Source organism: Danio rerio, chromosome 20, assembly GCF_049306965.1.
Source record: "Danio rerio strain Tuebingen ecotype United States chromosome 20, GRCz12tu, whole genome shotgun sequence".
NCBI lineage: Eukaryota > Metazoa > Chordata > Actinopteri > Cypriniformes > Danionidae > Danio > Danio rerio.
Genome location: NC_133195.1, coordinates 18,177,924 through 18,202,335, shown reverse-complemented (window position 1 = coordinate 18,202,335; position 24,412 = coordinate 18,177,924). Strand labels below are relative to the sequence as shown.

At 36.5% G+C, this 24,412-nt stretch overlaps 1 protein-coding gene across 2 annotated transcripts; it reads left to right on the top strand.

The window, feature by feature from the left end:
* Nucleotides 1–23,274, top strand: si:ch73-74h11.1. Of its 2 annotated transcripts, XM_017352716.4 has the most exons (14): nucleotides 1–133; nucleotides 2,305–2,412; nucleotides 5,032–5,190; nucleotides 5,285–5,423; nucleotides 5,997–6,166; nucleotides 6,266–6,400; nucleotides 6,475–6,660; nucleotides 8,542–9,236; nucleotides 11,410–11,552; nucleotides 13,157–13,378; nucleotides 13,465–13,704; nucleotides 13,792–13,910; nucleotides 16,262–16,567; nucleotides 22,384–23,274. In XM_017352716.4, the coding sequence occupies exons 1-14, from the start codon at nucleotides 77–79 to the stop codon at nucleotides 23,176–23,178; spliced, it is 3,474 nt and encodes a 1,157-aa protein (XP_017208205.2). In that variant the 5' UTR covers nucleotides 1–76; the 3' UTR covers nucleotides 23,179–23,274. The 2 variants fall into 2 exon arrangements, with proteins under 2 accessions (XP_017208205.2, XP_073789421.1); XM_073933320.1 differs by lacking the exons at nucleotides 5,032–5,190; nucleotides 5,285–5,423.
* Nucleotides 23,275–24,412: the final 1,138 nt, after the last annotated feature.

Here is a 24,412-nt window from a genome sequence, read left to right as displayed (position 1 = left end):
ACGGCTGAAAGTGAAGGACGAGAGAAGACGTAAGAAACAAGGACTGACTGCTTGCAGTTTTAAAACCACAGCAGTCATGTCTCCTGTTTGGCTTGGACAAATACTTTTGGTCTTGCTGATGTTCAGGATTGTGGTAAGTGACAGAACCAATTGGTGTTAGGGCATCAAATATATTGCATATTCCGCCATATTGTGTTTGTTCTAAATTATATTTTTACAGGTAATGATGACTAAGCACTATTTATTAATAACATACTATAACTTCACATATTTGCTACAGTTGGTCAAACTAACTCTTAAAACTTAAAATGTTTTTAATAAATAATAATTATAAAAATAAAAAGCTTTTATATGTAACATTTTGTAGTGTTAAATTTATAGACTTGTTCAGATCAGTTCTGAAAAGACAATTAAATGTTAAGCACAAGCAATTAAAAGCATAGTGCGTATGAAAATGAGTGTCATAGTCCTTAATTGGTAAGGCCTAATGTCATCTTAATCCTTGGCAGGGAGACGTACTGTAGACGAGCTATCATAGCTGATATGAAAAGTGCCTGTGGGTAGCATAGTCTCAAGTTAAAACCTGCAGGTTCTTACTGCAGACATGTAGATAGAGGCACCTCTGTGTATGTGGAACAACATGTTCTAGTTTAGTTTACTGTAAAACAGAAGGATTTAGTTACTTTATAGGCATTCAGATCACGTCACATTTAAGGATGTTTTTTTTTTTTTCAATTAATGTATATTCACTTCTGTGTACAAATACTACTGGCATGTCTTGTGTGCTGTAATGCTCAAAAATAATTTCCAAAAGTATTTACAAACACAGAGAGAAAGTGTAAAAGGGTAATGTTCACATGGTATGCACTAGTGCTGCAATAAATCATTATTGTATGCATTTATGCACATAAATAAATAGTATTTTGATCTATTTTTCTTAACCCTCAACAGAGGCCAAACATAAACTGTTTACAGTGTAGATAGAATTGGCGTGACTTGTCATGAAGGTCACTAAAACGGCACCTAATAATGCAGTTATTCCATATTACCTTTGTTTTTATGGCTACACACTTTAGACCACCTCCAAACACTTGTACATTTTGATTATCTCCTTAAATCAAAGATAAGTGATTAACCTCATTAGGCTCCAGGATCTGAAATGGCAGTGTCTGACAAAAGTAATTGTAGGGGTGTTTTTTTTTAGTATATTTAAGTATTTCTATTTTAGTATATATATGTTAAACTACATAAATATACATAATATAACATAAATATATTACTAATTATGTGGCTGAAATTGCATTGAAGGAAAATGTTTAATCAGGTTAAACTTGGCATTGATATCTATGTTGTACTATTTGAGCTACAAGAAGTCTTTCCACATTAGGGCTGGGCAATTTGGTTGATTTATTTCGATTAATTGAACATTGTAACTCAATTGCAATTAATGAACGATTATTTTATTTATTTATTTATTTATTTATTTATTTATTTATTTATTTATTTATTGCCTTCACAGTTCACCAACAAATTGTGTACAGTAAATATGCTCACATTATTCAAGTGAGAGATTTTTGAATGAAGGGTGCATTACTTGATTTTAAAATGACTGAAGAAAACATACACTATCTACTATCTTTGATTGTTTATTGAATATCAAATTTGAACAACTGAAAATAAAACTCACAGTGTCTAAAACAATCAGTGACTGTTTTATTATAAAAAGTACAAATAAATAACTTGTAAAATTTTGATCGATTATTGGTTCTAAATGTCAATTTTGATTACTTTTTGATTAATCGCCCAGCCCTATCCCTCATAAAAAAATTGATATGTGGTAATATAAGGAAATTATTTATGCAGTATGTCAAACATGTTCGTATTTGGATTTTACATATAAAATATATCATTAACGCAATATTTATTTCTAAGTGTTGCAAAAAAATGCACACTTTCACTTATATGAAACACTCCAATATAATAGCTATAATTTTTTAAGTGTTCATAAATAGCCACACACACACTAATAATATAATAATATGTGTACTTTATAAATGTAAAATTTAAACATAAACCTGTCATATATGTAATTTGCATACATCAATTCATTTCAGATTTCTATATTGGTTGTTTGTTTTGTTCATTTTATCTTAAGTAGTTTCTCGTAATAGCCCAAAGAACATATAAAATAAATGATTGTGGGGTAGATATGATAGAATGAATAACTGATCATGTTTTTCAATGTCAATGCTAAACGTTGTAAATGTATAAAAAATATATATAAATTTTTTTGTTTTTTTTTAGGGATCAAAAGCCAACATCAGATCTCATCGGAAGAAGCGAGAGTGGATTCTTCCACCAACAAGACTTTATGAGAATGTAGACTACACAAAAGAGGAATATGTGGCAAAAGTAAGCATAAGTATTTTATGTGCGACTGAACACCTGCTGCCTGGTTTTTGTCACTTTGTTGGTATGTTCCCACAAGCAATGCCGGTCATTTTAGACTTTGTAGGAACATTCTTTTGGATTCCATCAGGAAAACGCCACATAAATCATGCTGAATTATTTTATATTTTTTAAATGTTTTCTGTGAGGGTCCGGATTAGGGCTAGACTTGAGCTAAGAGGACAGAATTATATTGTCCGAAGAAGAAAAAAATCTTCTATTAGAAGTCCCCATAAAACATGAAAACTCAGCATGTATGTCTGGGTCGGTGTTTGCTGGATGTTGGCCTCACTAAAAAGCATATTTTGCATATGGGTGGCCCTGATAGTCTTTCCTTGTTTGTGCAATCATCTGAAAAACACGAGATCTGGACGCACTGGTTCTTCTATAAGCTGCATATTTCACCTGTTTCATAAATTCATCCTATATGCAGCTCCATATCTGAGACTCAGCAAAAACCAAAGCTGTTAGCATTTATATTTGAATTAGAGCAAGTTTTATTATTTAATCCTTACTTTGTGTGTGTGTGTGTGTGTGTGTGTGTGTGTGTGTGTGTGTGTGTGTGTGTGTGTGTGTGCGTGCGTGCGTGCGTGCGTGCGTGCGTGCGTGCGTGCGTGCGTGCGTATGTATGTATATATATATATATATATATATATATATATATATATATATATATATATATATATATATATATATATATATATATATATATATTCATTCATTCATTCATTCATTCTCTTGTTGGCTTAGTCCCTTTATTAATCCGGGGTCGCTACAGCGGAATGAACTGCCAACTTATCCAGCAAGTTTTTACGCAGCGGATGCCCTTCCAGCCGCAATCTATCTCTGGGAAACATTCACACACACACTCATACACTACAGACAAATTAGCCTACCCAATTCCCAATTTACCTGTACTGCATGTCTTTGGACTGCGGTGGAAACCCACACGAAGGCAGGGAGAACATGCAAACTCCACACAGAAACGCCAACTAAGCCGAGGTTCGAACCAGCGACTCAGCGACCTTCTTGCTGTAAGACGACAGCACTACCTACTGCCACACTATATGGTTGAAGTCAGAATTATTAGCCCCGCTTTGAATGAAATCAAATGATGTTTAACAGAGCAAGGACATTTTTACAGCATGTATAATAATATTTTTTTCTTCTGGAGAAAATCTTATTTGTTTTATTTCGGCTAGAATAAAAGTAGTTTTTACAAAGCCATTTTAAGGTCAAAATTATTAGCCCTTTTAAGCTATATATTTTTCCGATAGTCTACAGAACAAACCATCTTTATTCAATAGGTTGCCTAATTACCCTTATCTACCTAGTTAAACTAATTAACCTAGTTAAGCCTTTAAATATTAGTTTAGCTGCATAGAAGTGTCTTGAATTATTTACTGTAATTATGGCAAAGATATAAGAAATCATTTATTAGAAATGAGTTATCAAAACTATTATGTTTAGAAATGTATTAAAAAATCTTCACTTCATTAAACAGAAAATTGGGAAAAAATAAATGGTTCTAATAATTCAGGGGGACTAATAATTCTGACTTCAACTGTATATAAATATAAGCTTCTTTAACAAACTGAGAATAGAAATCGATGAAAGGGTAATGGAAATTGTTACTTACCTTATACGTTGTCTTGAAATTGAATCGCGGTTTAGTAAATTCCACATATAAGCCTTCAGGCCATTGGGTTTTCACTCGAGGAACATAAACTTCATGTGAGGCGAAAATTTACTCTAATTTTTAAGAATATACAATTCCATACACCGGTAAGTAATTTAGCTAACTGCAACGAGCCATTGTTCAATATATTTTAACTCTCGAATTTGTCAAGATTTACCAGCGTGGATGACTGAGAATGATGCACAACGCATGGAGATTCTGCCTGCGAAATTAGCTTTAAAATAGGACGCTTTGAGGGTCATTCTACATTAACGTACATTCTTCTGTTTTTTAGACTTAACAGCATATTACACATAAAAAAATCTTCAGGTTTAGCTACATTGACATTTAGCTACAATAAATACATTTTCTATTTATTTTAAAACGAAACAGAGTTTGAACAATTAGCCTACTCTCTTTTTTCTTGGTGGGGGGGGGGGGGGGGTCATAAATGTGACAATGATTGTTTTAACACCATAAAAGGTGTTTTTGAGGTCAAAACTATCATTCTACCATTAAAAATGTAACAGTGAAATATGGTATATGATGTAAATTACATAAAAAACTAATAGAAAAAAATGATTAAAATAAATTAATCATAATGGCCTAGTTGTTGATAATTGTTTTTCTGTATCTATGCTAAATATGCTGAAATAAAGTATAATTGGACAAAAAAAAAAAAAAAAAAAAAGTTGGTAACACCAGTGACAAAAAATGGTTCATGCGATCTTTAGGCTCATTAAAATCATTGTGCTGTCATGTGTTTTCATAAATTCAATTGGTAATTGATTAACGTAGTCTAAGTTTAAATGTTAAATAAAGAAATAGATTTTTAGTACTTTTCCTAAACAAAAAGTGCATGTTTTCATGTTTTTTTCTTGTAATATTGTCTTGCTCTTTTCTAGATTCGCTCTGATAAAGATATTAACTGGCAGGTGGTGGAATATGGATTAACAGGTCATGGTGCCAACAAGCTACCCTATAATTTGTTTGTTATCAATCCTGAGAATGGTTATGTCAAAGTCACAGGTCTGCTAGACAGAGAAAAAACATCTTCATACAACGTGAGTTGTGTCCCGTGTTTGGGATAGTCAAAGCTACCGAAATGACAATTGACTGAAAAAATTAATTACTGAGAAACATTTTTCTTTTGTGCAGCTGACTGGCATTGCTAAATATCGTAACGGATCAATAGCTGAAGAAAACATTATGCTTAAGATTAAAGTTGAGGATCAGAATGATAACTTTCCGATATTCAGAGAGCAAAGTGGATCTGTGAAAGAAAGCAGCAAGATTGGTGGGTTCATTTATTTATTATTTTTCTGCTCTCTGAATTATGACAGATTCTCCACCACATAATTAAAATAAAAAATAACTATTCTGACATGTAATTTGTCTAAATTGATATGAATATCTTGAAACTTACAAATGAATATATTGAAGTTGAAACTTATGTCTGTGTTTCCATGTCATGTTATTTTTTGAGCTTTAAGTTTTTTTTTTTTTTTTTTGAGTTTAGCATCTGTCAATTCTGTTTTTGAAATTGAATGAATATATCAGCGCTTTAAGTTTATATCACAATTAATACTTTTATTCATATTTTTTGTATAAAATTGATTTATTATTTGATTTATATCTGGAAAAAGTCAGAAATGCAGATTAGAAAAGTCGAAATTCTTATGTACGAGTTCGAAGTTAAGGATTGTGAGATATAAAGGGAAATTTTAGGTTGGGGAAACAACCATTCTCCATTAACAGATGATACTAATTAATATGCGGTAAATTTGCATAAAATTAAAAAAAGTATATATATTTTAATAGATAACAGCAAGCAGCTGCATATTATCTCAACATTATTATGAAATTACAGGAACACCTGTTATGCAGATAAGAGCTACTGATGCAGACGAGGAGGGCACAATCAATTCCAAAATAGCATACAGTATAATAAAACAATCCCCTGCAGAATCAGGAAATATGTTCTCCATCGATAGAGCAACTGGGAATGTCTATGTGAAGGAGAAAATCCTGGATCGAGAGGTAACATTAAACGGATAAAAATATCCCATGATATTTGCAGGTTCATGTAAAATGCAACATGATAGTTTAAATTCAGGTTTCTGGACATTTTTTTTACAGAGACATGATAAATATACTTTAATAGTTCAGGGAGTTGATATGGACGGACATCCATCTGGCAACACAGGAACAGGCACAGTGCATATTAATATTCTGGACATAAATGACAATGTTCCCACTCTTGAGAAAGAAGAGGTAAGAACTAACAAATGGAAGTTGTTGCATTTTTAAGGTTTTGTATTTAATAGCTTTTGTTTTTCCTCTATTAGTATTCAGGCAGTGTTGATGAAGGTGTGGTTGATGTGGTTGTCATGAGAATTAAAGCCCAGGACAAAGATCTGAAATTCACTGATAACTGGCTGGCAGTGTTTGACATTCTGAAAGGAAATGAAGACAATCTCTTCTCCATTGAAACAGACCCTAAAACCAACGAGGGAATTCTAAAACTCATCAAGGTAAATGTTTTGTTTAATAAAAATACAGTCTTTTATATAATAACACTTGTTCAGGGCTCAATACAGTCATTTGTCCTATAAATTTTTGCTTTTTTTTAATGCGTAAGCTTGTAAAATGTATGATGATTTACAGTATGTGATATTTAAAAAAGGATACTTCGAGTAAGTAATAAATACTTTAAAAAACATAAACCAATACGAACTCAATATACAGTGAATCATAACTGAGTACATCACACTTTGAAAATTAATATTTGTATCCATTTCTCAATGAATATAGGCAATGCGTTTTGATTTGTGACGGGTATACTTATATATGCTGAGTACTGTATGTGTGTATACGGAGTTTAAGTCAGAATCATTAGCCTCCCTAATTTATTAACCCCCCTGTTTATTTAATTACTTTTTTATTCAATAGTTGGTTCTGTAGACTATTAGGGAAAAAATTAAAGGGGCTATTAGTTTTGTCCTTAAAATGTTTTATTAAAAATTAAAAACTGCTTATATAGCTGAAATAAAACAAATAAGGCTAATAATTCTGACTTTAACTTCAAATATATACACATACATTATACTTAGCATATATAAGTACACCCCTTAAAAAATGTCTGACTGTCCACAGAACAAACCATCATTATACAATAACTTGCCTAATTACTCTAATCTGCCAGGTTAAACTAATTAACCTAGTTAAGCCTTTAAATGTCACTTTAGCTGTACAGAAGTGTCTTGAAAATTATCTAGTCAAATATTATTTACTGTCATCATGACAAAGATAAAATAAAACAGTTATTAGAAATGAGTTATTAAAACTATTATGTTTAGAAATGTGTTAAAATAATCTCTCTGTTAAACAGAAATAAACGGGGCTAATAATTCAAGGGGGCTAATAATTCTGACTTCAACTGTGTGTGTATGTGTGTGTGTGTGTGTGTGTGTGTGTGTGTGTGTGTGTGTGTGTGTGTGTGTGTGTGTGTGTGTGTGTGTGTGTGTGTGTGTGTGTGTGTGTGTGTTTAAAATATTACATAAATAGGCAGAGAGAAAATATATCATTTAAAACAGTAACACTTTACAATGTGTCATTTGTTAGCATTAGCTAACTCTGCATGAAAAATACACCTAAAGCATTCATTATAGCTAAAATGAACAAATATGCCTTTTAATTTGGATAATGTAGTAATGTAATAGAACATGGTTGTATTGTTATTAACAACTATTAGGAGAGATTACAGCAAATTGATCATTGTTAGTTTATTTTAGTAAATGCTATGACTAATGTTAACTAACAGCCCTTAAAGTGTCCAATTATTTTCAGTTATGAATTTTTTTTAAAACAAAGGTTATAAACATTCTCACATGTTTAAATTTATTCAAGTAGTAAGACAAGGCTGTTATCAACTTTTACACTACATGCCTACTGTTAAAAGTGCAGTATATTAAAGTGATAGTTCATCCCATTGTTCATCATTTATTCTTCTTCATATGGTTTTAAATCTTTATGAGTTTCTTTCTTTGTTAAACACAAAATAAGATATATGGAAGTAAGCTGGTTGATGGGACCCATTGACTTCCATAATAGGGGAAAATAATACTATGGAAGTCAGTGGGTACCAGCTGCCACCATTTTTTTTAAAATAGCTGCTTTTGTGTTCAACAGAAGAAAAAAACTCAAACAGGTTTGTGAAAAATGAGGGGTGAGTAAATCTTGACAGATTTTTTCGTTTTGAGTAAGCTATTTAATATGTGTGTGTGTGTTTCATTTTATGTTAAAGAGCCTGAGGCAATTTTGGAATTTCCTGTTACTGTTTAAATACTTAAAATTATACAATCTGATTTATACCCGTTTTATCTTTTTCCCCATGCCTGTCTACTTTCCTGAAGCCTGTTGATTTTGAAAAGGTCAAAGAGCTGGACCTCAATTTGGTTATATCAAATGTAGCTCCTTTTATAAACGGAAGTGCTTTAGAGCTGGACGTCAATCTGGACAAGGGTGGAGCAGGTGCCGGAGCAGGGGCTGGGGTGGGAGCCGGTTTGGGAGTTGGATTAGGAGTAGGGTTAGGTTTAGGGTTAGATGCTGGACTGGATGCTGGGCCGAATGCTGGACTTGGTGCAGGATTGGATTTAGGTGCTGGACTAGATGCAGGACTAGATGCTGAACTGGATGCTGGACTAGATGCTGGACTAGATGCTGGATTAGATGCTGGACTGGATGCTGGAGTGGATTTGGGTGCCGGAATGGATGCAGGTGGAGATGTTGGGCTTAAGCCTGGAGTTAATCCTGGAGCCAAGCCTGGTCCTTCACTTGGTGTCAAGCCAGGGCCAAAACCAGGGCCAAAACCAGGAACAAAACCTGGAACTAGTCCTTCTGGCAAACCTGTAAGCGATCCTGATAAAAAACCAGCTGGGAAAGGTTACCCGGTTAAGATCAGTGTAAACAACCTACCTGACGGGCCTGGCTTCTCACCTTCTGTGAAAGACTTCCCAGTGTCAGAGGATCCAAATGAAGATTTCCCTGTGGTGTTGGGCACCTTTGCTGCTTTAGATGGAGACACTGGAGAACCAGCTGAAAATGTGAGGTAAGCATTGAACCAAGGTAAAGATCATATCAGTAGTATACTACTGCTAGTTGTATACATTATTATGTTGGCTTGAGAAAGCCAACAGACTGTTATATTACATAAACCTCTTCTTCTTCATTTGTCTTCTTCTTCCTCTTTTTCTTAGACTATTTTAAGAACGCATCTCCTCTTAGAGTGTTCATACTACAACCACCAAACTCCAGACCCCTAAACTAATTAAGTAGCAATATCTTTTTTTAACTTATCCGACTTATGATTTTCCAAAAACTGACCAGGAAAATTCTGAAAAGTCCCATTGACTTAACATTGGAACAAAAATTTGTGCCCTCGTAACTTTGTGCCAGATTGTCATACAGACTTAAGGTTGGGCTTATTTAACTCAGACTACCAATCTGCCAATCACTGATAACCTTTCAACTTACTAGCCACACCCTAGCAACCACTTACGGCACCCTAGCAACTGTATAGACTTCCATTATAAAAAACTGCCATTGACTTTACATTGGACATACTAACAACATACCAAATCATGCTAACAATATACTAATTATTCTAGAAACATACTAATCATACTAGCAATATGCTAGTTCATACTATAAAAATACTAGCAACATGCTAATTCATATTAGAACTATGCTAATTTATGTTAGCAACTGCCTAGCAACTACTCAGAACACCTTAGCAACGACCTAGAACACCTTAGTAACTGCCTAGCAACACTTTAACAAAACATAGCAACCACCTAGCAACGCCTTAGCAACCGCCTAGCAACCAATCAGAACACCCGAGCAACCACCTAGCAAAACCATAGCAACACTCAGAACACCCTAGAAACCATCTAACAACAACTTAGAAACAACCTAGAACACCCTAGCAACCACCTAACAACTAATCAGAACACCATAGCAACCGTCCAGCAACACCTTAGCAACAGCCTAGCGACACCTTAGCAACCACCTAGCAAACAATCAGAACACCATAGCAACCACATAGCAACAATCAAGCAACACTTTAACAACGTCCTAACAACACCTTAGTAACCACCTACCAACAACTTAGCAACTGAATAGCAACCACTCAGTACACCCTAGCAACCACCTAGCAACACCTTAGTAACCAAATAGCAACCACCCAGAACACTATAGCACCACCTTAGCAATCACCTAGTAACCATTCAGGACACCCTAGCAACCACCTATCAACATCTTAGCAATCACGTAAAACACCGTCGCAATGCCTTAGCAACTACTTAGAACACCCTAGCAACCGCAAAGAAACAACTTGCAACCTCCTAGCAACACCTTAGCAACCACCCAGAACACCATAGAAACATCTTAGCAACTGCCTAGCAACTACTCAAAATACCCTTGCAACCACCTATTAACATCTTAACAACTACATAAAACATCCTAGCAACACCTTAGCAACTACTCAGAACACCCTAGCAACTGCATAACAACAACTTGCAACCCCCTAACATTACCTTAGTAACCGACTAGCAACCATTCAGAACACCATAGCAACCACCTAGCAACACCTTAACAACCAGTCAAAACACCCTAGCAACCCCTTAGAAACTGCCTGTCAACATCTTAGCAACCACCTAACAACACCTTAGCAACGTCCTAGCAACACCTTAGCAACCACCTAGCAACACCTTAGCAACTGCCAAGCAAACACTCAGAACACCCAAGCAACCACCTAGTAACATCTTAGCAACTGCCTAGCAAACACTCAGAACACTCTAGCATCCGCCTAGCAAACACTCAGAACACTCTAGCATCCGCCTAGCAAACACTCAGAACACTCTAGCATCCGCCTAGCAAACACTCAGAACACTCTAGCATCCGCCTAGCAACACCTTATTATGCCAATCCATACTAGAAACATGCTAACCTATATATAGTTTAACTGTTTCAGTCTTCTTAAAAACTACTTCAAGCTTTCAGACTGGGTTTTCTCAAGCCACCATAAAGTTTGTCTATGAACTGTACTTTTCTAGTTAGTTTTATTTTGCATTTTAAATATAGAAACATGTAGATTTAGTTTGTTTTTACCATTGATTTCTGTGATTGTTTTTTAATGATTTCATTATTACCATTTATGTACCCAAAAATCATTAGTCAGCTATAGTCATATCATTATTTTTGACCATTGATTAAATACTCAGGTATGCCAAAGGTCACGACCCCGATAACTGGATAACCATTGATGAGGAAACTGCTGAGATTAAGCTGACAAAGGCTCCAGACAGAGAATCAAAGTTTTTGGTCAATGGAACCTACTTTGCAAAGATTATCTGCATGACTCAAGGCAAGCATCATCATTTTTCATTGGTTTCATTCATCACTGAAATTAATTCAATCTGTCAGGGAGCAAAATTTGGACATTTAAAAGAGAAAGAGAAAACCTAGATGCATAAATCTTTCAAAAATGTCTTTTTAAAATAACGAATGTGTGGTAAATATGTTGGTAAGAATGTTAATATTCTCCTTTAAATATTTATTATTTATTGAAACTTTTGTCGCTGCAATATTATTTCAGTAAAAAAAAAAAAGCTAATAGAGCCAACCAGTGATGCTGTACTTATCAAACAGTCAGTCACTGCATTTCTGAGAGTAAAAGTAATAAATAATAAAGTTTCAAAGTAAATGTTTCGTAGAATAATTACTTAAAGAGGACCTAACAATCATTTAAACAGGACCTATTTTTACAACATGTAAAAGTCTCTGATGTCCCTAGAGTGTGTAGGTGAAGATTCAGCTTAAAATACTCCACTATTAATGTTTTATAACTCTTAGAAACTCTCCCTTTTAGGCTTCAATAGTATCTGGATTCAGCCTTTGTGATGCAAGCTGAGATTGCATCACTTAGGGATGCAACGTCAGACACAATGCACTCAGGTAGGGTTAGGGGTGGGGTTAGGTGAGCGCATTAAAAAGCATTGGATGCAGCACAGATTGCACTGCACCAGGTCTGTATCCAGATCCCTCTCTTAGGCTTTGATCCCAATTGTGCCATTTTGATGACCGTTGCTTTAAATTCAAATGAGATTGTGCTGTCAGGCATCTTCAAAAAAGGAGGAGCTAAAAATACCTAGGTGTCAGCAAAGTGGCAGATTCAAAAACAAGACTAACCTATGCTAATGAGGGAAAGATCATCACAATTGGGCCGGGCTTTCCACCTCTGATGACATGTACAAAAGGAGAATGGCCGGCAGCTAGCTCTCTGCAACTCTCACATGGTCGCCCACTGAAGCTAAGCAGGGCTGCGCCCGGTCAGTACCTGGATGGGAGACCACATGGGAAAGCTAGGTTGCTGCCGGAAGTGGTGTTAGTGAGGCCAGCAGGGGGCGCCCAACCTGCGGTCTGTGTAGGTCCATCCAGGCCAAATCTGCCCACTGGCCTTTGTCCATCATGGCCTCCTAACCATCCCCATATTCCAATTGGCTTCATCGCTGTCTCCTCTCCACCAATCAGCTGGTGTGTGGTGTGCGGTCTGGTGCAAAATGGCTGCCGTCGCGTCATCCAGGTGGATGCTGCACACTGGTGGTGGATGAGGAGATTTCCCCCATTGTGTGTAAAGCGCTTTGAGTGCCCAGAAAATATATAAATATATATAATGTAAGGAATTATTATTATTATTATTAATTATCAAAGTGTTTCTGCAGACTGTTCTGATCAAGTGTAATTAAAAAAATAGAATGAATGAATTTTCATGATTAGAAACTGGTTATATTCAGAGACTGTTGCCACACAGCTGTGTTTAAATCCCTTTAAAAGTGATTATAATATTAATAGGTGCCTTTTAAGATATTCACTTTCGTATTAAAATGCACAAACAACAAGGCCTTATCGCATTGACTAAGTTGGAAAGTTTCCTTAATTAATACCTACATATTTTCTTTCACATTTTAGATGTGCCAGCTAAAACCGCTACCGGCACAATAGCATTAAAGGTGGAGGATACCAATGACCACTGCCCCACACTGACCAGCTGCTATCATCAAACTTGTGATAACAATAAAGTGGTAAATGTCACAGCTTTCGATGAGGACGCCGATCCAAACGCCACACCTTTCCAATTTGCTCTGATAGAAGAGGAGAGTGTCGGAAAATGGCAGATGGTGCCAATAAACGGTACAGATAAAGAAGGTTTATTGTCTTAAAACCACACAAACTCCAATAGAATTGATAGGACTTCTGTTCTTTTGTCTTATTCACAGGAACCACAGTGAGTTTTCATACACAGGAGACTTTGTGGCCTGGCATTTATGAGCTGACAGTGAAGATCACGGATGCTCAAGGTTTGGCTTGTCCAGACAACCAAAAGTTTGAGGTTGAGGTGTGCAGCTGTGAGGAAAAAAGCTCATGCGGGCCGAGGCTTGCTGCACAGCGCAGCGTCCCACTCAAAATAGGAAAGCCAGCTCTCGGCTTGTTCCTCAGCGGCGCAGCTCTACTCTTGCGTGAGTTATCCAATCACCCAAAACATTTAAACAGGCTGTCCCAGGATTAAGATTATCATACATACTTTGTGTTCTTTGCATTTTTAGTGGTACCGTTCCTTCTGCTCTTCTGCCAGTGTGGGACCGTGAATGAGTTCACAGATTTGCCATTTGACGCTAAAGAATATCTTATTCCATATCACACTGAAGGCATAGGGGAGGACAAGGTAAAAAAAAAAAAAAGTAAATAATTATAACCTGATTGGACTGGACACTGACTTTAAACAAGGGTGTCCAGTACTGTTCATGAAAGGCCAACACCCTACATATTTTTGCCAAACCAGTTTGACTAGAAGTTTCAGGGTCATATTTTATTGCAAAGGGCTCATTTCTATGATTTAGTCCATTCAAAGGGTTAACCCTTTAGTGTGAGAACTTCAAAGTAATAGAGGAACCAAAAAAAAAAAAAAATAGCTCTGCACAAAGAATTATGAGAGCAAGTTTTTTTTGCAGGTGCAAATTTGTTTTATAACTGGAGTTAACTTGTTAACAAAGGTTTGGCAGTGGAACCAAGCCTCTCTTCCTCTCCTTAACCAATCACCTACTCCCTAAAACGTATTTAAGGCAGACTAGCCCTCTAGCACTGTTCTTCTCATTCTCTTGAACCCACCCTCCCTCCCTCATTTTTCTTGCTTTCCATTAACAATCCTTTTAACCCTCTCTTCCCTCCGAGGTTAAATCGGGGGGTCCAGTCACTCTACCAAAATGTTACAAAGACTGGGCATCATCAAAGGACGCCCGATCAACCTACCTACCTGTTCACTGTTTATCTTCTTACATTCCTTCCCCTTCATCCCACTGTTCTCTCACCATCTTTTTGATTCCTACATTTCTACAATGAAGTGTAGCTCAAAGTGTGACATGGTCCATGTCATTTTAAAATAAAAAAATAAAAAAATGTTTTGGCTCTTAATTTACTAGTGGTTTGGTGGATCACAAAATGGTTCAGATTTCTTTCATAGTTTTTGATTTGGACAATTTGGATGATTTTTTTTTTTTTATCAGAAAAAAAAGGCAAATACAGTTTACTTACCCTTTACAATGGGAACACTCTCATTTATCAAATATAACCTATACTGCATTCTTAACCCTCTACCGCATGATGTTGCCAAATGCCAACATGATATTTGTGTTTATTTCCCTGCCACTGTTTTTTTAAGACCAACATTCACATTTTTTGTTGGAAAAAGAAGACCTTAGTTTATCCAGTGATGTGCTTTGGTTGTCACATGACATGCAGTATTTTTCTGCAGCATGATTTCTGATAGACTGTCGTTCATTGTGAGTAGTTGCTGAATGCAAATGTGAACATTCATAAAAACAAAGGATCAAATTATGTCAGATCAACAAAACAATTTGGATAATTTTTTTAAACAGAAAAAAGGCAAACCCAGTTTGCTTACCATTTATTATGCGAATACTCATATTTTTCATAACCTGTTAATTTTTAATAAAAAATAGCATTATCTAACTTTATAGTGAGTTATATTACACATAATTTCCCTCAGTTGGTCTCATTTAATTAAAATTGTTTACATGAATAAAAACATAATGGAACAATACTCTGTGTATATCTGGCAATATCAGTCTTTGTGACACTATGTTTACATGGACACCAATAATGTAATTTTAATACGATTAAGACAATAGTCTGATTATAGGGTCTACCATGTACACAATTTTTGATTACCTTAATCTAAAGTCATACTTGAACTAAACAGAAATTGAATTAAGACATGTGGAGTATGTCGACTTTAATTGCATTATTGAAGTGCAGTATAGACATGTAATTAAACTATTACCATCGTGTTGGATTTTTGCCGCATTTTCAACAGGGTAGTCTGTGTATACACGGCTGTTTGACACTATTCTCTGCACCTATTGTGTCAGTGAAGAACCACATACACCTGCATCATAAAATGTGGAAGGTTTTTTCCATTTGGCATGCAGTATCAAATTCCTTTAAAGCAACACTCTTCCAGCAGTTCATACTTGCATTCAATATCTTAATTGTCATAAGGAACATACATGAAATGTTCCATAATGAAATTGAAAGTGACAAACTGCAGTTAAAGTCAACAAATTAAAAATGAAACACCTGAAATTACACAAAACTCAGGAGATAACTTGGATAGCTTAGTGATGCAACTGCGTTAATTGAATTTATGTGTTATAACATGTAAAACAGGATCATGAAACTCATGTAAACATCCTAATCATGTTATTCTCTTAATCAGATTAAGGCAAATAATTTGATTACTAATGTCCATGTAAACGTAATCACTGATGAGCATTGTTAAGTAGATAAGGCTGAACAGCCTAGAAAAGGTAACCTTTAAATCTTTTTGAGTTTAAAAGAGGTGAGGGGAAATGTTTGGAATGCACACTAGTGAGAGTGAAGAGCTTGATTAGCTGGTTTAGGTATGTTTAATTATGGTTGAACTACACTGTGTAGGTCAGTAGGAATGGTTTAAACACGCCGGTTTTATAATGTAAAATTTTGTTTTTCGTCCTACAGGAGATTCCTGCTCTCAGTGGTCTTGCTGCTACAATAGACCAAAAGCAGCTGCTTCAGGTTTCCAACACTGTATCCAAAATGCACTTTCAAACAAGTGTTGCTAATGACTCCAGAATGCTCAACCAGGACATAAACAATGATGGGTTAACAGAATCTGATGGCCGGATTTGGTACAGAGAAAACACAATTTCAACGGCCAACCACCGCAACAGTGCTCTCTATTCTGCATCATTCATTCAAGAAAAGCAAGACATTTATGGGGACATGGCATTAGGAGATGTCTTTCTGAATGAATACTTCTCTCAGGTATGGAATTAATTATATAGCAGCTTATTCATATTTAAGTTAATTCATAATTAAAATAGGGCGTCACGGTGGTGCAGTAGGTAGCACAATCACAGAATGAAAGACGCTGGTTCGAGCCTCAGCTGGGTCAGTTGGCTTTTCTGTGTGAAGTTTACATGTTCTCCAGGTGCTCCGTTTTCCGCCATAGTCCAAAGACATGTGCTATAGGTCAATTGCGTAAGCTTAAAGGGGTGGTCCACTATGATTTCATATTTTAAATTTTAGTTGATGTGTAATGTAGCTGTGTGAACATAAACAACATCTCTGAATGTAAAAATTTCTAAGTTCAATGCAAAGGGAGACCTTGGGTTTTTTACATAGTTAGCTTAACCAAGCCTACAATGAACGAATTTTGGGAACTACAAAAAATACTTCCGCCCCCTGTGAGATCAAAAAAGTTTGTTACTGCGCATCCAAACTGAGCAGGTAAGGCCCGTGGCCAGAGGCGCTATAACGTTATAGCAGAGATGAAGCTAAAAATGCGTCTAAACGCTGCTATTTCCACAGAGCTTCGTCTGTTTTTGTATTTAGGCTTCCAGAGGACACGACACAAACACAGAAGTGCTTACAGTTCAATATTAATTATGTTCCAGTGAATTATAAAATACATAGCAAGCATGATTTGACAAAACAGCTCCAGAATCTCTCCCAGTTCAGTGCTGGATTGGGCTAAAATCTCCTCAAAGCAGAAGGAGGTACAACCAGTAAGTGTTTTATTAGTTAAAATTGATCATGACATGTACAGTGTCTAGCGTTAACGGTATGCTGTAGCATCGATGTAAACAATGGGTAATGCTGCTTTGCGTGCAAACGATTTAGCTAAAAACTCATATTTATCAGTCAAACTGCTGTTAACACACACACTCCACCAACACGTCCGTGTCTCATGTGTGTGCGCGCGCGCGACTGGCTGCACTGATTGTCTTCAGGCAGCTTTTCCATGCGTTACACATCTCAGATAATGAAGTCGCAAAAGATATGTGGATGATTCATATTACTTACACCTGCATATTCCGTATACATGTGAAAGCCGTCATGTTACGCGTTGAGTTAAAAAAAAATACAAAGCTAGCACCAGAAAAATAAATCCAGGCTCAAACAGGTAGCATCCCACATCTTGTGCTTTATTCTTCTGTCACAATATATTACAGAAAAATAACTTAATCTGAGCGTCAGAGAAAAAGAAAGTCCCACGCACGTGCGCTTGTTACAGAAAGTTTACACATTCACACACACACACACACACACACACACACACACACACACACACACACACACACACACACACAAACACACACACACACACACACACACATAGAAGCACATGCAAACGCTATTAAAGGAGCCGCACCCCATTTTCATTTGTTACAGAAACTTGTCAGATGTTATTTTAGAGCAGGCAGGAGGTTGACTGAGGTTTACACAGCAGAAAAGCGTGTGTTTTTACGGGCGTGACATGGAGCCGATTCGCCAAACGCAGCACATTATGACGATGACCAATCAGAGTCACTTAAGGGCGGGCCTTTCAGAGGAACTAGGAAATTTGACAGTCGTTTTAATGTTAGCTGAGTAGCTGTGTGTAATCAAAGTGAGATGTATGAAAAAATAACGCGATTTCCTTCAAGTGAAACATTGGCACAAATTGCTTTGCATCTTATAAACACAACCAAGCCTTAAAATTACATTGTGGACCACCCCTTTAAATTGTCCGTAGTGTATGTGCAATGAGTGCGTATGGATGTTTCCCAGTGATGGGTTGCAGCTGGAAGGGCATCTGCTGTGTAAAACATTTGCTGGATAAGTTGGCAGTTCATTCCACTGTGGTGACCCCAGATTCGATAAAGGGATAAAGTCAAAAAGAAAATGAATGAATGAATAATTGAAATATGTATAAAGTGGGGAGGCACGATGGCTCAGTGGTTAGCACTGTTGCTTTACACAGTAAGAAAGCTGCTGAATGGAGGTTTGCATGTTCTCCCTGTGTTCGCATGGGTTTCCTTCGGGTGCTCTGCTTTCCCCCACAATCCAAAGATATGTGCTATAGTTGAATTGAATAAATTAAATTGGCCGTAGTGTATGAGGGTGTGTATAAGTGTGTATGGGTGTTTCCCAGTACTGGATTGCTACTGGAAGGGAATCCACTGCATAAAACATATGGTAGAATAGTTGCCAGTTCATTCCGCTGTGGTGACTTCTAAAATAGAGACTAAGCCGAAGGAAAATGAATGAATGAATATGTTTAGAGTGAATAAGAAATGGCAATGTGAAGCTATAAATGACTTCAACCATTAACATTATCAAAGTAATCCATACGACTACACAATACTCCAATTAAGTCATCTTAAGTAATACGAATTCTTTTTGAGGAACAGACCTTTTTTTCTTGACATCTATTTTAAATAATTTTGGAACATTCATGAAAGAAGTCAAATCCTTCTTTCAAGAGTTCACGCTTAGCTGATGATTGATTATAAAGCTTAATTGGCATGCTGTCCCGGGAAAGAGCACTGAGCTCATAAGATCCTCGAGCCTGGGGCTCACTCCCGTTTGCAAGGCAAGAGGGGAGTTTGAGCTCAGGTAGATCCCGAGAACTGGTGACCGTCCCTCCGTGATCTCCCAGAAATATTAAAGTAGCTAATGAATAGATAGTGATTGGTCTTAAGAGATAACTACTTACTAGGAGCATGCATGGTGTCAATTTGTATTAGTCAATTAACTTAAGTTGCGTGTTTTTGGACTGAGGGAGGAAACCGGGGAACTCAGGGGAAACCTGCGTGTGCCCACAAGAGAATATGCAAACTCCACACAGAAATGTCGGCTGGCTTCATAAGGCCTAGAACCAGTGATGTTCTTGCTGCAAGGCAAAAGTACTAACCACCGTGCCACCGTGCCACCCATTTAGGACATGAGGAGGAGTATGGGTAGAAGGGGGGATTCTTTAAAACAAAGATGGCTGTCAGATGGAACTTAGGGTATTTACAGTGGCTTAGGAATTGTCTGATTGGTGAATTATTAATTGAATAATGCAGAACCAACTGCAAGCAATCATAAGCATGTGATCCTCTCGAAATTAGTTTATAAATAAACTTCACTTTGAGTCAGACTTTTAAATGATTTGGTGAACATGATCATATTCATACCTTACAGTTAATTACATTTTTACTGTAAAATGGTTATGTTTAGTTTAAGGGGAGGGTTAAAAGAACTCAAAAAAACATTTTTTAAACAAACTTTAAAAGTGGTTGTGCACAAATCATCATGATATAAATTATTTGTAAATGTTTTATATTTTTTTTAGCTCCAGATATGTAATGTTGGGTTTTAAATGTTTCAAATTGTACGTCTTAGATGCATTCCAAAATACTAACACCTACATATAATGGTGAGCCAAGCAAACCAGCTGATCCAGATGAAACCAGTCAGTTTTTCAAAACGAACTCACTAAATCAATGATTTGTTGTAAACATTTGACAGCCACACTGGCTCAAAGATCATCATAATGCAACGACTGTGTAAGAACAGTTTTAATATTTCTGGGAGATCACGGAGGGACGGTCACCAACTGTACCCAACTTAAATGTAAAATTAAAGTTACCAGAGGTAGAAGGAGAGACACGGAGGGAGGGAGAGAGAGACAAAGAGAGCAGGCCCAAAAGCCTGATTGCAGTAGAGTCAGAGAAGATAGACTACAGAGAAGGATAGGAGCAGAGCAGGAGAGAAGCAGGCCAGGAAAAGAGAGGGCAGGAAAAGAAAACAGAGCTTGAGTTTACCACCTATTTTGTATCTTTCTTGACCATGTGACTAAAGCCATTCAAGACATTCAAACTGACCAATCAACATGTGACCACACCATAAAACCCCCAAAGTCCACACAACAGGCCCTGATCTTATCAGTTTCTGCCTTTGTACTCAGGCCCCGTTTACACTAGTGCGTTTTAGTTTGAAAACGCATAAGTTTTGCTACGGTTACGCCATCCGTCCACACTACGCCGGAGTTCTCGAGCGCCGAAAACGGAGCTTTTTGAAAACACTGGAGAGGCCGTTTTCATTCTAAAACGCTGCTGCTCCGTCTCAGTGTGGATGGGGAAAGACGGAGACATCTGAAAACGGAGGCGGGGCTGCAAACGTTCGCCTATCTGATTGGGGCTTTTCCTCAATATTAAGTAGCCCACACACAGTTCAGTCTCGCATCCTCTTCTTGTAAGTTAAGATTTCGCAAGTTTGATTAAGGCTGCAGTCTCCCCCTTTTCAGTTTGATATGGAAAACATACCGAGGACACAGGTAAATTTTCAAAGGGAACAGTGTACTTTATAACTTCATTCACATCACCTTGGCTACGTTGTTTCACTTTCTCAACAATAAAATGTAAACATGATTTAAGGAACTGCCTATTTTCTTTTTAATATTAGCAACTTAACAGACAGCAGAAATGTTGAGGCGCCGTGCTGCATATATGAGCGTCATCTTCACTGTGTGGATATTTATAACAAAACGGAGCCTATAACAACTGCCTCCTTTCAATTTCAGTGAAAATACGAAACGCACCCTCTCTTTTGCTGAATATCAGTTTTAATAATCGATAATTATAAAAGTATAACATACAATAAGTTTATACATTGTAGGAAATAAAGGCAAGCGATCAGTCAATGTACCTGGATTAATCATTAACTTATCTTTGCGCTTAACCAAAACATGTTACCCGTGAACAAGTAACTTAATAGATTTCAATGACCAAAGTCAGGGAATTGGCCTATGTCGTTAGATAAAGACAACAACATGAATGAAATATCACGTTTAGCAAATTTAGTGAGATTAGATCCAGCGGGAGATGCTTGATTAGCAGTCCGACAAGCAGAGCTCTCATCTGGGTAGAAATGCTGGAGCGCTTGCCCGAGAGTGTCTGTGTGGTCACGTGATGTGCGTTTTCAGCGTTTTGGTGTGGACGGAGAGCTGTTCAGAAACGCTGGGTAAAACGCGAGAGTGGACGCGGATCGTTTTCATTCTACAACGCCGTTTTAAAACTAAAACGCACTAGTGTAAACGGGGCCTCAGTATGGACCTTCTTGAGTCAAAAAGACATGTTTTGTCATATAAACAAATGCATATGATAATTTAGCCTCTTACAACTGGAATTTCAGTCTTCATTCATTTTCTTTTCGGCTTAGTCCCTTTATTAATTTGGGGTCGCCACATGCAGCGTAATAAACCACCAACTTATCCAGCAAGTTTCACGCAGTAGATGCCCTTCCAGCTGCAACCCATCACTTGGAAACATCATTACACACACACACATACACTACAGACAATTTAGCAAACCCAATTCACCTATAGCACTTTTTTTTTTTTGACTTGTGGGGGAAACCAGAGCACTCAGTAGAAAACCCACGCAAACACTGAGAGAACATGCAAACTCCACACAGAAATGCTAACTGACCCAGCTGGGGCTTGAACCAGCGACCTTTTTGCTGTGAGACGATTGTGCTACCCACTGCACCACCGTGCTGTCAGAATTTTAGTCTTCACACCCACAAATATATAATTTGTTACTGAAGCAAATACCACTTTTACCATATTTTAAGATATTAATTGACGTACAATTTGACAGCCTCAGTCTTATTTATTTTCATTCAAATTAAATATTTAGATATTTGAAGATATATTCTTTGAATATTTATTCTTTGAAGATGTACAGTTTTGTGTTCAACAAAACATTATAAAGGTTTAAAATGACATCACTCTAAATAAATGATGTTTTTTATTTGATTTTTCAAAACAGAAAGCAAGTAGTGCTGCAGCCAACCCTCCTCTGGCAGACGGTCTTCTGGTTTATGAGTATGTTGGTCAAGGATCCCCTGCTGGCTCCCTTGGATGTTGCAGCATCCTTGAGTCTGATGATGACCTGGAGTTCCTGAACAACCTGGGTTCAAAGTTTCTTACATTAGCCGAAATATGCAATCCTCCAAAGCCTTCTTTACCTCCTACCAAAACTGAACAAGTTGTCAAATCGGTTGAAACCAGCTACAAATCTGAGAGTTCTGTCAGCACTAGCACCATCCAGGTTACTAAAGAAAAAACAGCACCACAGCAGGTACAACAAAGCTCTGTAACCAAAGTCGAGACGGTTAATACATTTGCAACACTACCAACAGCAAGCCAAACGGTTTATGTCGAACAGCAGCCTCTATTCTACTTTGTGGAAGAGCAAATGCCAAACATTTCATTCGTTGAGAGTCCCACTCAGGGTTTGTTTGTAATAAACGGGAACCACGGGATGGAAGGTTTGATTCTTCAAGACGGAAAGATTTCACAGCGTCAAGGACAGCAGGCAATGTACTTGGTTAATGGAGCCGCTGTAGCCGCTAATCAGCCAATACAGTTCCAAACAGAAGGCCAGGAACAGGAGGGTGTGCTGGGATTCAGTTCTCTCTCATCTCCTATTGGATCACATAAAGGTGTAGTGCTAATGCAGACACATTTTCAGGGGAAAGCAGTGCAAGGGGATGCTGGAAGATCACCAGCGAAGCTTGAAAAACAGAACAAGAAGACCCTGTCTACTTCGTTATCTAAATAGATTCAAGAAGAACCACATAATAGGGTTCAGGGTGTTTTTTACCCCATTTGAAAAAAAAATGTAGTACATCAGTACTTTGACTATTAAAATTGGCTATAGAAAGATTTAGAGATTACTACTTTGGAAACATCATTACATTTCTGTTGTGTGTGGAGATACTGGCTGTATTTTTTGGAGAATGGATTTCATAGTAAATAATTCGTTCTAATATTGATTTAATAGTTGCATACAAAGATTTGGGATTGTCTTTGTAACAATATAAAATTCTTTATTGAAAAGTGCTGGATACTCGATCATTAGTGAATACTGTAAGGGGGGTAATTATGCCTTTTGATAGACTTAATATATTTTATACAATGTTGTTAAAGCTTTATTATGAGCTTAACAAAACTTAGTAACTGGGGCTTTAGGCCCATAGCCAGACGGGGTTCGAGTGGTGCAAAAGACCCATACCTCCCTGCCAAAGGTCCAGAATTTGTCCCATATATGAGCTTATTTGTCCTATTTTGACTGATACACCATCCTAAATAGTGAAATAATCCATTGAAAAAGACTTTAAGACCAAGCCGAATCCTCTGTTGGCTGTTGCTCAATATAAAGTCCAATATAGTCCAATATAAAGCTGTGCAAGAAAGTATACAATCTGATGATGTAAGGGAAGTTATATTTCTCTACTGTATTGTTTTTAAATAGATAAAACATTTTACTAGTAACTTTTATTCTAAATCTCTCTCTTAAAACAAATAATAACCCATATTAGGATTATTTGAATCCCGTCTAGGCTATTGTTGTTATCCATAAATTTTCAGATGGACTTTATTACAAGAGAGACTACAAAAATCGTGAAGCTCAACATTATTATTATTATTATTATTATTATTATTATTATTATTATTATTATTATTATTATTATTATTATTATGTTTTAAGTGTTGTATTATTCAAATGTCAAATTGTGACTGAGGAAAGTTGAATGTGCTGGCCAGTTTGTTATTTGCCTAATAAATGTCAATAGGCAAGTTTTTTTTTTTTTTTAAAAACATGAACAGATTCTCTTTTTTTCTAATGATATAGGATAAAATAAATTAGTTTATTTAAAAATCATATTTTATCATTATCATATTTTAAATTATCATATTTTTTATATTTCTTTATTTTAAATTCTCACTAAATGTTTTTGGTACATCAAAAAGTGTGTTTATGCTGACCATCCAAAAAGCTAATCCAGTTTTAA